Below are 14,468 nucleotides of genomic sequence, written 5' to 3'. Positions count from 1 at the left end.
ACCCTGTGATATCCACCACAGCACAGGCTAAGTTGTTGAAGACACTTGCCAGTTGACTGGCTCAGAGGAGTGGGGACAGACCACATCATCCCTGCCTGAACCTCAGATAACAGCAAACTGGAGAAGGCAGCAAAACACCAGCCAGCATGCTTTGGAAAAACCATAAACAATACAGAGAGATTCTGAGATCTGCACCACACACCTCTTTGAAAGAAACCAGAAACATGACAAGAGAAAGAAAAAAGAAAAAGCCTCCAGCTGCTGAACCTTGGAAAATAAGCCCAGCAGAGATAAATAAAGAAGAGAATCTGTGCAGCAATCATGCAATATTAGCCACAACATCAGTGGACATATAGAAATACATTCGTGATCTCATAGATGAACTAAAAACTGAAATTCTAATCCAAGTGAGGCAAGATATAAAAAGATTAATTAAAGAAATGCTAAGCTCCACTCAAGAAAATGCAGACAGAAGAATTGAGGAACCCAGAAAAGGAAGAGAAACCTTTGGTGAAGAATATATACAAAATCTGGAATACATGAAACAGATACAAAGAGATTACCAGGAAACTAAAAACTCCATTGAAACCTGACAAAATGCCTAAAGTTAGCCTTTTGAATCTTGAAGAGAAATTTACAATGTGTCATTGTGAAAGAAATGACCTATTAAAAATAACAAGGAGCTAGGCAGTAATAATTCAAAGGCTAGAAGACAGCAAGAGGATCTTCAACTTAAGAATAAAAAATGTGAGCAAAGAAGCAAGAGTAACCACAAATGAATTATAAAAACTATTCACAGAAATAATTAAGGAAAACTTCCCAAGCATAGGAAAAAGAAATGATATTCAGATAAATGAGGCATACAGAACTCCAGCCAACTACAACCAAAAAAAAAAAAAAATCTGCACCAATGCACATAATAATTAAGATCCCAGAAATTCACCACAAGATCAGAATATTAAAAGCAGCTATAGTAAAGAAGCAGATCACCTACAAAGGAAAAATCATCAAAATAATGACAGACTTCTCAACACAAACTATCAAATCAAGAAGAGCTTGGAGTGAATTTTTGGGGTATGATTTTTTAAAATTCTTTATATGTTTTAGACAGAAGTCCTTTTTCTGATGGACAGTTCACTAAGGTTTTTTCCCAGTTTGTTGGTTTTCTTTTCACTATGCTGGAGAATTTTTGACATGCAGAAACTTTTTATTAAGATGTGATCACAGCTATCGATTGTGGGAAGTATTTCCTGTTCATGAAATCTGTACCTACACCTATGTCTTCAAGGTTTTCATTCAATTTGTCTTCAAACAGATTTATTTGTTAATGTTTTAATATTCAAACTTTTATAGATAAATGGATGAACTAGGGACCATAATCAAAAGAGAAATAAATCAGATGGCATCATATTGTCTCCCTAGTATGAGAAGTTCAAAGAAATATATAGATAGATAGATAAGCAATATATATGATAATTAAGGTAGTTATATTATTAATTTCTAAGTCATTGAAAAGAAAGATTTCTGCTGATATTCTTTGAAAAAGTAAATGCAGTTATTCTGTACTCTGAGTAACGAGTTTAAAGAAAATAATCCAAAATATATTAATCATTGTTACCCTCTAATTATCACGCTTTGAAATTCTGATTTACTTTTTTCATTTTAAAATTAAAAATCCTCAGCGTTTTATCCTTCAATATAGTTGGATACACAAAAATAAATACATCATTTTTATAATTTTCAAGCATGCATTGGTATCATTTTTGCACAAACAACACTCTTTATCCATCTGTAAAATTTTTTCAATTTCCAAAATGAAACTTGGCATTCATATGAATTCAATCTTTCCCAACTAGCTGTTCTTCTAATATGAAACATAATAAAGATTCAGAGTTCTGCAATAATATAACCAATAAAACCTAATGTATTTAAACGTGAGTTAGGCTGCTTAATTTCACATTTTCAAACCTACATTCCAAATGGATCACAAACATCTTGGGATTACATTCTCCAGCTGAGAATCCTCTTCAGGGTGCTACTGATGTCCCTGTTCCTCAGGCTGTAGATGAAGGGATTCAGCATAGGGGTGACCACAGTGTACATCAGGGAGGTCACCATGCCCTTGCTGGGAGAATAGGACACATCTGAACCAAGGTATGCCCCAATACCCATTCCATAAAATAAGCAAACAGATGAGAGCTGAGAGCTGCAGGTAGAAAAGGCTTTGCACCTCCCCTCAGATGAAGGCATTTTTAGAACAGAGGAAACAATTTTATAGTAAGAGAAAATGATCCCCAAGATGGGAAAAAATCCAAAGATGACACCACCAATATATGTGACAATGGTTTTCAATAAAGGATCAGAACATGAAAGGTTGAGCAGTTGAGAAGGGTCACAGAAGAAATTAGCAATTTCTGTATGCTTGAAGCAGGTAGACAGTAAAACCATTGAATTATGCATCTGGGACTCCACAAGGCTAAGAAAGACAGATGCCAAAACTAATAAGGCACAGCGGTGTGTGCTCACAGTGATGGCATAATGCAGGGGGTGGCAGATGGCCACAAAGCGGTCATAGGCCATCACAGCCAGGAGCATGTCATCCATACAGCCAAAAAGAATAAACAGAGACATTTGTGTAAGGCAGCCAATGTAGGAGATGACCCTGCTGTGAGTTAGGATGTCCACAATCATCTTAGGGACTGTGGTGGAGGTGAAGCAGATCTCATTAATGGACAGGCTGGAGAGGAAGAAGTACATGGGGGTGTGGAAGTGGGAGTCAGAGCTGACAGCCAGAATGAGGAGCAGGTTCCCAAGGATTGTGACCAGGTACATGGACAGGAACAGCCCAAAGAGGATCAACTGCAGATCTGGGTCATCTGAGAAGCCCAAGAGATGGAATTCTGAGACATGTGTTAGATTGTACATTTTGATAATTCTTGAACACCTTTTTGGAATGAAAATTCATTAGAAAAGTGAAATCACACAAAATTCTGCATATGTTTTGTATACAAATATCCCCAATGAAATTATGCTTATTTGAAGGCCAAAACGTTCAGCAATCATTTCTATTGTGACAATCTTGACTGTCATAACATCTTACATTACTGGGTGGCTTGATTTCCAAAGTCTTCTGTAATGTCGTACTTTACATATGTTCTACAGGACAATGTTAGGACACCAAGAACAGTAGGCTTCAGACATCTATGAGACCAGTAATTTCTTGAAAAAGAATTGACAGAATGTTAACCTATCATAACCCATACCTCTTTACCAGGTATGACTCTATTGAAAGAAAATAAAATGCACTCAATTATAAGTTACATTAATCTCAGAAAATATAATGCCCCTTATCATTAGCTTTTGGAAATATTACAAATACTAGGAATGCACTATCTGAAAATAAACTACAGGGCATTTGGTCATAGTCAGAAAACACTGTATTCAGCTACTTACCTGACATAAATTTTCATCCTGCTTAGATTTTCTGATTTCTGTGTTGCAGTGAGGTAAGTGTTCACTCATTCTTTGTGTATGCATAGTTTAACGTATATCTTCTTGTTGTCTCTAATGAATTTTCAACTGTTTTAATGAGGTTAAAAGCGGTGTACATAGTTTTAGGACCTTATGACCACAAATGTAGCATTAACCACTCTGTACTTTCCTGAGAGTAAACAATAATGATGAAAATCACATTTGATGATTTAGTATTTTACAGGATTTTGCTATAATACAATGCCAAGAAGAAATTTTCTCGTTTAACATCTCTCTGCTCTGTTTACTGATTCAATATTTGTCAGTGTTGTGGTAATGTGCTTTATTATTTTTGTTGACATAAACCCTGCTATGTGCAATGGGAAACATGAAAAATAAAGAAAATCTGGCTGAGTTCCATGTTTCTTTATTATGATTGACAGATTTTCATAGGAATTCTTCCAGATATAAGACTCACATTTCTCTTCTTTCAAATATGTGAAGCAATCTTGGATTCACATTTTTGTTAAACCATACTGTGATTAAATTGGGAAATATACAAAAGAGAAAAGAACATGAAACAATGTAAGTATATTTGGAATCTCATCTGCAGTCACCAAGGTATATAAAACAGGGTACGCACATCTGTAAATAATGTAATTTCCCTTCTGGAATAACAGAAAAATTATTTACCTTACATGGTTGAATTACAAAATTGTTTCCAAAATAATTCAGGTTTCATCAGTCTTGCATCTAATATATTCATCCAGGTAAATTTAAATTATCCACACAGTGCAACCTCAGACCATGAAATTTAATCTGAAATCTATATTTCAGGTACTTGTGTTTTTCTCTTACTCTAGAGTTGAGAATCACTATCTTAAATATAATTTAGTATTTAGAAATATGCCATTAATATCTCTACAGATACATATATGTTTATATCTATTTGGTAGCATTTACATTAACTCCAATTTTTTTTTAATGTCTGAACAGTCACCTAAGAAATTTTGATTCTTGCTATCTTTCCAACATTTAATTTTTTGCACTCCTGGCCTCAAAGGCATCTATTCCTATCAATTTTATGGATAGATCTTTTCCTTTCAGTATTTATGGGTTGTCACTGATTTATGAACCAAAGTAGTTCTCTCTCTCTCTCTCTCTCTCTCTCTCTCTTTGCCTTTTTCCTTTTTATTGGCACCGGGGATCGAACCCATGACTGCCTGCTTACAAGGCAGTCGCTTATGCCACTGAGCTAAATCCCCAGCCCCCAGAGTAGTTATTTTTAAGCCCACCTAAAAAATACCTAAAACACATCTAGCTTGTTTAGGAAAAAATCATTGTGCCTAAAAGAGAGCAGATTTCATGAAATGATTTTATCTCTCTTTCAGCTATTGCCACCATGATCAGAGAAGTAATAAGACATCATTTAACTTATAAATTTATTGTTAACATAATAATTTGAAAGTTCTTGTACCTTTCTCCTTGTAACTCATGAAAATTTGTATACAGTGTATTTGTGAGTGATGCTTCTCTGATTTCAAACAAATAATGCATGCATTATTTCTGATTATTTGCTAAAATCAATGAGTGAGTCAGTGTAATTTACAACCTTTTGTTAAAGGAGATATTCCTCTAAAGTATCCCTGAGGTTGGTCTGGTAATTTTCTTTTTATGACAAGACACACAAAATTGCATCTTCACCATATGAGAATAACATTTGCAGTTTGTTCCCGTAGTGGATCCTGTACCAAGAAATGAGACTGGGGAAATGAATATGACAGTCCTGCATCATTGTTCTGCTAAAATAGTAAGAATTTCTGTCAGTCTCTCTTCCTCTCTTTGCCCATAAGGCCAGAGGAAAACAAGGAAAATAACAATGTCTTTATGTGGTAACTAAACAGAGTGTGGAACTTTAATATTTATGAGCTTTTGTTTCATTACAAACTAATTCCATGACTAAGCAAGCTAGAAATTTACTGATAAATAGAATGAACTATCAAAAAAATTGGAGACTTGAAAAACCTGATGTTTTGTTATGCATCTCAAGCACAAGCATGTGTGCACCTGCTCCTGTCTCCTTGCATCTTTCCAAACAAATGAATACTCCATTATGTTTTTATATGTTTTATACAGATGGAACTAAATGGACTATAAGGCTCATATTTCAAAAATAACTAGTGCAGAAATAATTTAAAATATACCAACAGATTCTGTCAAATGTAGAAAATGTTGCTTATCACAATAGAGAAAGATTTTAGCAGAGGTTCTGAGTCTAAATTGCTTGTGAAATATAGTTTCATATTTAACTCTCCAATTTTCTAAAGAGAAGTGAAATCCTGACCTGCCTTAACCTCACTTGAGGCTGTGTGGAATTAGTAGAAACAGGGGGAGGATATGGGAAGCTACAAGAATGTCCTTCAGTGGTGGCAGGAGAGAAACTGCATGGGATGACGGCTTTTCTGTGGTGGATGCAGCAGATGCTGGTCATGACTCTGCTCTTTGAGCTTTCAGAACCCTCCTGACACAGAAGGCAAAGGATGTGAATCACAATTTGCTAGTGGCATTTCTTGTACAATTCCATGTCTGTTTAGGACAGCCCAATTCCCGTGCATCATTTTTCCACCTTCGAACCTAAAGCAGGTTTCATTAAAATGACAGGCTTTCCATTTTCTGTAAGCAATGATAATGTGGGCACTTATAATTATAGGAAGATAAGGCACATTAAATGCAACAAACTACATAGAACAGATTGCTCGGAGTCTGGAATACACCACACTCTCAAAACCAGCTCATGATGTTACCATTAACGTGTCTACAACCTTATCATCATCTTGGTAAAACATTTAGAGTTAAGAAGCACTTCAGAAAGATATATTTTCTGTTTGCTATGTGTGAAACAAAAGTGGTAAGTAAAAACAGGGGGTGGAGAAATCAAAGTTAAAATAATAACTCTGCTTTCCCTACTACAACTACCATCATAAAAGTTCCATTCTTTACAAATGATGTTTTTCATTTTTATTTCTCTGTACCTGACTAACTAAACTGACATAGATGCCTGGGGCTATAGTTCAGTGGCACAGTGCCTGCTTGACAAGGGTGAGGTCCTGAGTTCAATTTCTGGTACTAATTTTTTTAATCTGGAACAATTTTCCTTATTATGAAGAAAACATACTTTTCAGGATCCTTCCCATATAGCTGAGATCTCTATGTACTCACTTGTTGATGCTATTTCTTTGCTAGGTCACAGCCAAGGAAATCACATCAAAAGACCCTCCTATGTCTGCTGCCCAGTGAAGTTTCAGACTCTTTCCTTAGAATTTAAATTAATACAAAGTCAGATGAGCTTGCCAAAGCAGACAATTAAGGAGCTTGTGACACAAATGTGGAGCTCCTTGGGCAGGAATCATCAAAGTGAAGACCTGGAGACCAGCTGATTATTGACTACTTCTTTAGCTTAGAGACTCAAACCTCAGAGATCATAATTAGCCAAATTGGTCCATGCCATCCAAATCTCTAAGGACTTTCCAAAGAGAATGGAGGAAAGGGTCATAAAGACAATAAGTGTCCATGAGAGTTCTGGGATTTTTCTTCTAATGAGGTGAAGTTAGCACATACTAAATACTTCTGTTACTTTATGTATAATTTTTAAATGTACATCAGCCTATATGTCATTCATGGGGTAAAATACACATAGCAAACAATGCACAATATTGACTATATATATACATATATATGTATATTTATGATATATGTGTATATTTTAAAGACTTAAAATACATTCACATTTGTTTCAAAACATTTAATATCAACTGGGAAGCTGTGACCAGAGGCCTGTCCACACATAGACAGCATCTCTGAGGCCCACACGGACCATCAACCAACAGTCATGCAGAAACCATCAAGGAGGTTCTTGGGTACTGGTAAGCTGTGTGCAGAAGCCTACCTGCACACAGACAGCATCTCTGAGGATCATGGGGAGTACAAGTCTGTGCCAGACTGCTTCAGGCATCTGTGAGCTCTCAGCAGCACTCTTGGGGTTTGGGACACTGGGCCCAGCAACCTGCTCACACTCAAACACCATCTCTGAAGCCCGTGGGGACCAGAAGTCTGAACGCTGCAACCCATATACAATCAAACAGCAAGGCTTGGTGAAGCTCTAAGGAACTGGGAAGCTGAAGCCAGAGGCCTTCCCAGACTCAGACAGCATCTCTGAGTCCCATGGGGACTGGGAGTCTGTGCCCAGCAGCCCATAGTGTATGAAGAACCATCAGTGAAACTCTTGGGACCAGGAAGCTCTGCCTAGTGGCCTGCACATACCTGAGCTCCATCTGTGAGGCCCATAGGAACTGAGAGTTTATGACCAGCAACACAAACTCATCCACAAACTCTCAGGACTGGGAGACTGTGTCCATTCACTTGCAGTCATCTGTGAAGACTTGGTGAGGCCAAGTAGAACAGGGAGTCTGCACCCAGTGAAAAATCCACACCAGGGAACTGTCTCCAAGGCTCATAGGCACTGAGAAGCCATGCCTAGCTATCTGCACTTATTCAAGAACTCTAAGTGAAGACTTCCCAGTGACCCAGAATCAACGGCAAACTCAGTGACGCCCACAGACTGACAATACAACAGAACAGGAAGCAATTAATACTCAGTATCAGCAGATTCAGAGGAACACAGGGAAATGCCTAAACAAAAGAACAAAACACAACCTGAAACTTCCAGCCCATCTAGATAAAGAGCAGGAGACAAAGACATGGATGAACACACCAGCAACCAGAAATCTGTGAAATTATTGCAAGGGAAATAAAGAAAATACTCCAGGAAGCTATACAAGAAATCAGATGGGAAATCATCACTCAGAAAAAAATAGAAATGATAAACATAATTAAAGATTTGATAAGTATATCCAAAAGAGACATACATTTAAAAAATTGTGCAGCATAAGAAAGTGAAGGAAGCCTTAAATAAACAGTACAGGAAATAATTACAATACATGAAACTGATTCAATGAGATATTCAGGAAATCAAAAATTCCACTGAAAGCTGGGAATGAATGAAAATGAAGATTGGCTGTCAAGCTTCAAAACATGATTGTGACTAGCGACAAGGAAAGGACAAATGACTTCACACTTGCAGGCCAGAAGGGTTTTTCAAACAAACACCTAACACGCTTAGCTGGCTGCTCAGTCGGTGTGACTATTAAAGGAAACAGCTCTTAAAAATAACAAGGAATCAGGGAATTACAATTCAACAGCTGCAAGATGATGCAACGAGAAAAAATGTAACACTGATAGGTGTCGACCATAGTGCTGACAAGGTAAATGATGTAAAAAAAAAAAAAAAAACTATTTACAGACATAATAGCAGAAATTTCCCAAACATGACACATGCAGACAAGCAAGGCATATAGGACTGCAATTAGCCATAACCAAAATAATCTACACCTCAGCATATAATAATCATGATCCCAGAAATTCCACAAAAGTACAGAATATTAAAATGTGATAAAGAAAACAAATAGGTCACATACAAAGGAAAGCCTATCAGAATCATGACAGACTTCTCAAGAGAAACCTTCAAGTCAAGAAGAGCATGGAGTGAAATATTTCAAGTACTAAAAGAAAACAATTTCTATTCTAAATTGTTAAACCCTATAAAACTGCCACTCAAAGTCAATAGAGAAATAAAATACTTCTATGACAAAGAACAGCTAGAGAACTTCATAACAACTCAACCAACCCTACAAAAAATATTGAAAGATATTCTACAAAGAGATATAAATCATCATAATTCCAAGGACAATGATAGAAATAACAAGCAACCAATTACCAGGACAGGCAATTACACAGAGAGATAAAAGTAGGGAACCAAGAATGAAAGATAAAATGAGAAAGATAAGCCAATAGAGGTCTGCCTTAACCATTAATATAAATAGTCTTAACTCAGCAATCAAAAGAAACAGACTGGCAGAGTGGATTAAGAACAAAATCCAATAATATACTGCATACAAGAAATACATTTAACTCAAACAAAAATTTATCAACTAAATTCAAAGAATGGAAAACAATACTACATACAGCATAAACCAAGAAAAAAGTAGATGTAGCTATTCAGTTTTCAGACAATGTGAATTTCAACCCAAGAATGATCAAAAGACACAAAGAGGGTCACTATATACTTGCTAGGGAAAACTTCAAGAGGAAGACATAACGATCATAAATGTATATGCACCAAGTGGGAGAACACAACTCTCTAAGACAAATCTTAGTAGACATGAAAAATCAAATAAGGAATAGTATAATCATAACAGAGGACTTTAACACTCCATTGTTGCAGAGACACAGAAAAAGTACACAAAAAAATTCACCAAAAAATAGAGCTGGATCAAACTTGTGAACAAATTGGCTCAGTAGATGTGTATAGAGTATTACAACCAACAACATCAGAATATGCATTCTTCTTAGCTTCACGTGGAACATTCTCTAGAATAAACCATATACTATCCCATAGAACATGCTTAAATAAAGGCAAAGAATCAGATTCATCCCATGTTTATTGTCTGATCATAGTGTCATGAGATTGGAAATTAATGACAAAAAAATAACAAAAACTCCATAGACTTATGGAAACTAAATAATACCCTCCTGAATAATCAATGGGTCACAGAAGAAATTAAATGATATCTACAATCAAATGACAGTACAAATACAACTTATTAGAACCTTGCGGAACACAATGAAAGCAGTTCTCAGAGGGAGACTTATGTGTTGAATTCTCACATCAGGAAAGCAGAGTGAACACAGATAAACAACTTGATTCTATATCTCAAATATCTAGCAAAAGAAGAACAAGTCAAGCCTAACAACCAAAGAAAAAAGGAAATTATAAATGTCAGAGCATAAATTAGTGCAGTTGAGACTAAGAAAACAATGCAAAGATTTAATTAACTGAAGAGCTGGTTCTTTAAAAGAATAAATAAAATTTACAAGCCCCTAGCAATCCTTACCAAAAAATGGGGAAAAAAACTCAAATCAGTGAAATAAGGAATTAAAATGGTGGAATCACTACAGATCCTTTGAAAATCACAAAAGCATCAACACCTATTTTGACATAATTTACTCCCATAAATTCAATAACAGAAGAAATGGACAGATTCCTAGAAACACTCTTAGAAGAAATCTGAAACCCTGCTCCAAGTTTTTTCAGACATTTAGGACATTTAGGTGCATTCATTGCACCTGTCATTACTGCCATGTTACTTGAAAGTAATTTTAAAATGTGTAAGTGTAGTGGTAGCCACTGTTGATTTCTCTATTTTGTTTTACAGTCATGTGTTGCTAGCATTGTTTTGTTCTCATCTGCTTTGCTATGTTTTGTTTTTATTCTATTATATTTAAAATAATATAAAGTAATAAAAATACTTTAAACACTAATTTGAAAAAGTTTCATGAAAACATTACTTATTATTATCTCATTTAGTATCTCTGAAATTTGAGTTCCTGAGAGCTCTGCATGAGTATCTTAAAATGTGTGATGAACATCCTGTGAATGCTCCTGCTGGGTTCTATCCAATTGAAAGCCATGCTATTAACAGACTTATGCAACTTACTCATCAGATCTGGCACTATGTGATTTCTAGGTTTTCTCCAAAGTAAAAATGACCTGGAAAATTAAACACTTACAATCAATATAGGCAGTCATCACAGGACTGCTAGAGACACGAAAGACTCAATGGTACCATAAATATGTTCAAGATAATGGCAAATTAATTTAAGGCACAATGTACCTTTGAATTCAATGCTCTTCAATAATTTCAATATTCATCTTAGCCCTTTGACAATCGCTTGTATAAGGACAATATTATTGAAACTATATATATATATCTATATATATCTATATATATATATCTATATATGTTTATATCAGATCAGATTACTGAAAAATGAAAACTTTTCATCTGACCAGACACTTTATTAAATGATACAAAGATGGATTTTCATCATTCATAATAATTCATAAAACATGTTTTAGAAAACTCAGTAGATATCTCATGGTCACTGACAAGATGCATGATCTAAAATGAAAGCAATGGGATTACCTTCCATGGCTCTGATTTTTGTTTCCTATTTATGAATCTCTTGAATGTTTTCTTGTTTTTCCAAATAGTGAGTTCCTAGTGTTTCTGAGGTAGATACAAGGACTATTGCGTCTGATCACTGACCCATCAAGTCATCCTTGGAAGAAAGAATACATAGGCAAAAATGGTTCCACTGTGAGGCATTCACCACTCGAGCTTTATTTCTATGAACAAAGAAAAAGTGAGGTAATATTTAAGTGGTATTTTAAGTATTAATGCCACCTCCATGTCAAGTAGGATATAGACATCAGGAAAACTAAAAAGACAAACTTGGACACACCTCCCCAGATACCCAGGATTTCCATACATGAAGACAAAAACAGAGTGACCTGATAAGGATGAGGACAATAGATATTTGGGATCACAACATAATAAAGTCAAATTATATTTTTACTTTTTATTTAAACATAAAAAATGAAAACAGAAAAAAGGTAAAAATAATACAGAATCTCAAAAAAATAAACAGTAAGAAATCACCTGTTGATGGATTACATACTGTCATCTTAGAAATAGTTGTCCAAGTTACAAAATTAAAGCATACAAAGTGGGCGTTCAAATAGTGAAATTGCAAACATTTTTGTTTAACAATCCAACAAAACCTTAGTAATTTGGTTATCTGTCTTACACACTTAAACATACATGCAGTTATATCTTTTATAGAACTTTCTTTTCCTCTCCTTTTTATAATAACAATTACACATTTTGGGTTTTATTATCCCTTAAATTCTTATTGTTTTTTTGAAGATAATAAAACCAAATGTGACAAAACAAAGTAGAGTCAGTCAAAACAAAAGGATGGACATAGTGCATAATGTAAAACAGAATACAAGGTGATCAACAGTGGTTATTATAATGCCTCTTGATATCTTCAAAAGAATTGTCCATATTATCAGGTATCATGAAATTGAACAAACCAGTACAGAACAAAACCAGTAAAGATGAAATTTTGGAGACATTACAGGACTTCAAAAGAAGTTCATATTTAAAGCAGAATGGGTATCATAGTGAATCTTGTCTTCAAAGTAGTTGCCTATATCCTCAGACATGATACTAGCAATCAAAACTGACTAGAGTAAAATCAGTCAAAACAAGACAGTGAAAGCAATACAAGGCTTCAAATTAAGTTAATAGGAAATAAAAATGGTTGCCATAATATATACTGCTAATTTTAGAATAGCTATCCATATCATTATATCTTAATACAAGAAGACAAACTGGAACAGAATAAACACAAACTAAACAGAACGATGAAAACAATATGGGTTTCAAATAATGATAAAAGACAAACAATGGCCACTGCCTTCCCACTTTTGACAATTGATCCCCTTTCACTTTATTTTATTTATTTTATTTTTTTAATTTTTTAAAAAATAATTTCATTTAAAAAAGGCCAAACAAAACAGAAAATGGGTAGAAATAATACATACTTTGAAAGAAAAATAAACAGTAATAAATCACTAGTTGATGTTTACATATTGTTCTCTTACAAATAATTATTCAAGATACAAAATGGAACTTATAAGTGGGGATTCAAACAGTAAGACTGCAAATGGTTCTGTTCAACTATCTAATAAAAACTTGGCATCATGGTTATCAATTCTATACATTTAAACATGCACGCTGTTATCTGTATCTTCATTTATGTTGAGATTAAACAAACAAAAACCAGGTAGAATCACTCTGAACAAAGAATATTAGTATTCACATCGTGTCACTCCGGGGTCAGCCTTGGGTACGGTAGTGTCTCTTTTTCTTCAAAATATTTGTTCATTTCATCATGTGTCATAAGATCAGTTCTCCTAAACTGTTTATAGGTTCTATGCATGCATGAGTCTTAACATGTGTTTCTATCTTTTCGGTATTAGAGAGAGAAACAAAACAAAGCAGCATAGAACAAAACATATTCCTATAGACACATAAAATAAAAGGCATATAAAACCACTACCATGATTTCTGTGTTGTCTCTTATTATCTTCAATAGAATTGGCTATATTATCATATATAATATAATTGAATATATCAGCACATAACAGTACTAATAGAAAAACAACTTTGTAGATAGTGTTAAACTACAACAACAGGTAGTAATCAAACCAGAATGGGTATCATAGTGAATCTTGTCATTTTCCGTGTGGTTGTCTATACTCTCACACTTGGTACTATCAATCATAGCAGTTTTGAATAAAAACTGTCGACAACAAATAGCAATAAACAAACCAGATTTAACTAAGATCAGTCATGATAAAACAGTATAAGTTTTACTGGGCCCCAGAATAAGTTAATAGGAAGTTAAAGATGATTATTTTGCCATATTCTGATATTTTTGGGATAGCTGTCTGTGCCTTGAGATCTAGTGCTTGTAGACAAACTGGTACAGAATAAGTTCTTTTTTTTTGTCTTTTTCCTTTTTATCAGTACCGGGGATTGAACTCACGACTGCCTGCTTGCAAGGCAGGCGCTTATGCAGCTGAGCTAAATCCCCAGCCCCAAGTTCTAAGCAGAGTGGTGTGAGTAATATGGGCTTAATTCCTGATACACTATTAACAATATCTTCTGCCATATTTTTAAAGACTATTTCTCTCCTTTCACACCCCCAGGGTGTACTGTGCATTTTCCGGTCTCACCTATATCCTCTGTTGTAAATTGGGGGCAACCTGCTATTTACCTGTGTGGTCCTGAACATGAACTTGATCCTCCTGAACTTAATCTCTGGTTGCATTCCTTTACATTTAAAGCCTGTCTTTCCAAACTATCCACATATACTGGTCTCATTTCCCCTGTTACTCTCTGGTTCCCTGTCACATAGAGCATGGTTTACTCATATTTGATTTTCGGTCCAGAAACCCTTTTTAAGGT

General features: G+C 35.0%; 1 protein-coding gene across 1 annotated transcript; it reads right to left on the bottom strand.

Annotated features, from left to right (window-relative positions):
• Positions 1-2,001: 2,001 nt before the first annotated feature.
• Positions 2,002-2,955, bottom strand: LOC100729685 (olfactory receptor 7E24-like). The gene has a single exon (XM_003461714.4). It carries the CDS (start codon positions 2,923-2,925, stop codon positions 2,002-2,004), a length of 924 nt encoding a protein of 307 aa, XP_003461762.3. The 5' UTR covers positions 2,926-2,955.
• Between the last annotated feature and the right edge of the window lie 11,513 nt (positions 2,956-14,468).

This window comes from Cavia porcellus, unplaced genomic scaffold (assembly GCF_034190915.1).
Source record: "Cavia porcellus strain 051 isolate PalLab524CR breed Dunkin Hartley unplaced genomic scaffold, mCavPor4.1 scaffold_17, whole genome shotgun sequence".
Lineage (NCBI taxonomy): Eukaryota > Metazoa > Chordata > Mammalia > Rodentia > Caviidae > Cavia > Cavia porcellus.
Note: the sequence above shows the minus strand (reverse complement) of the source record. Positions and strands in the feature narration are given on the sequence as shown.

Coding starts and splice junctions, on each gene's coding strand:
- LOC100729685 (XM_003461714.4), bottom strand. CDS start 2,925: ATGTACAATCTAACACATGTCTCAGAATTCCATCTCTTGGGCTTCTCA.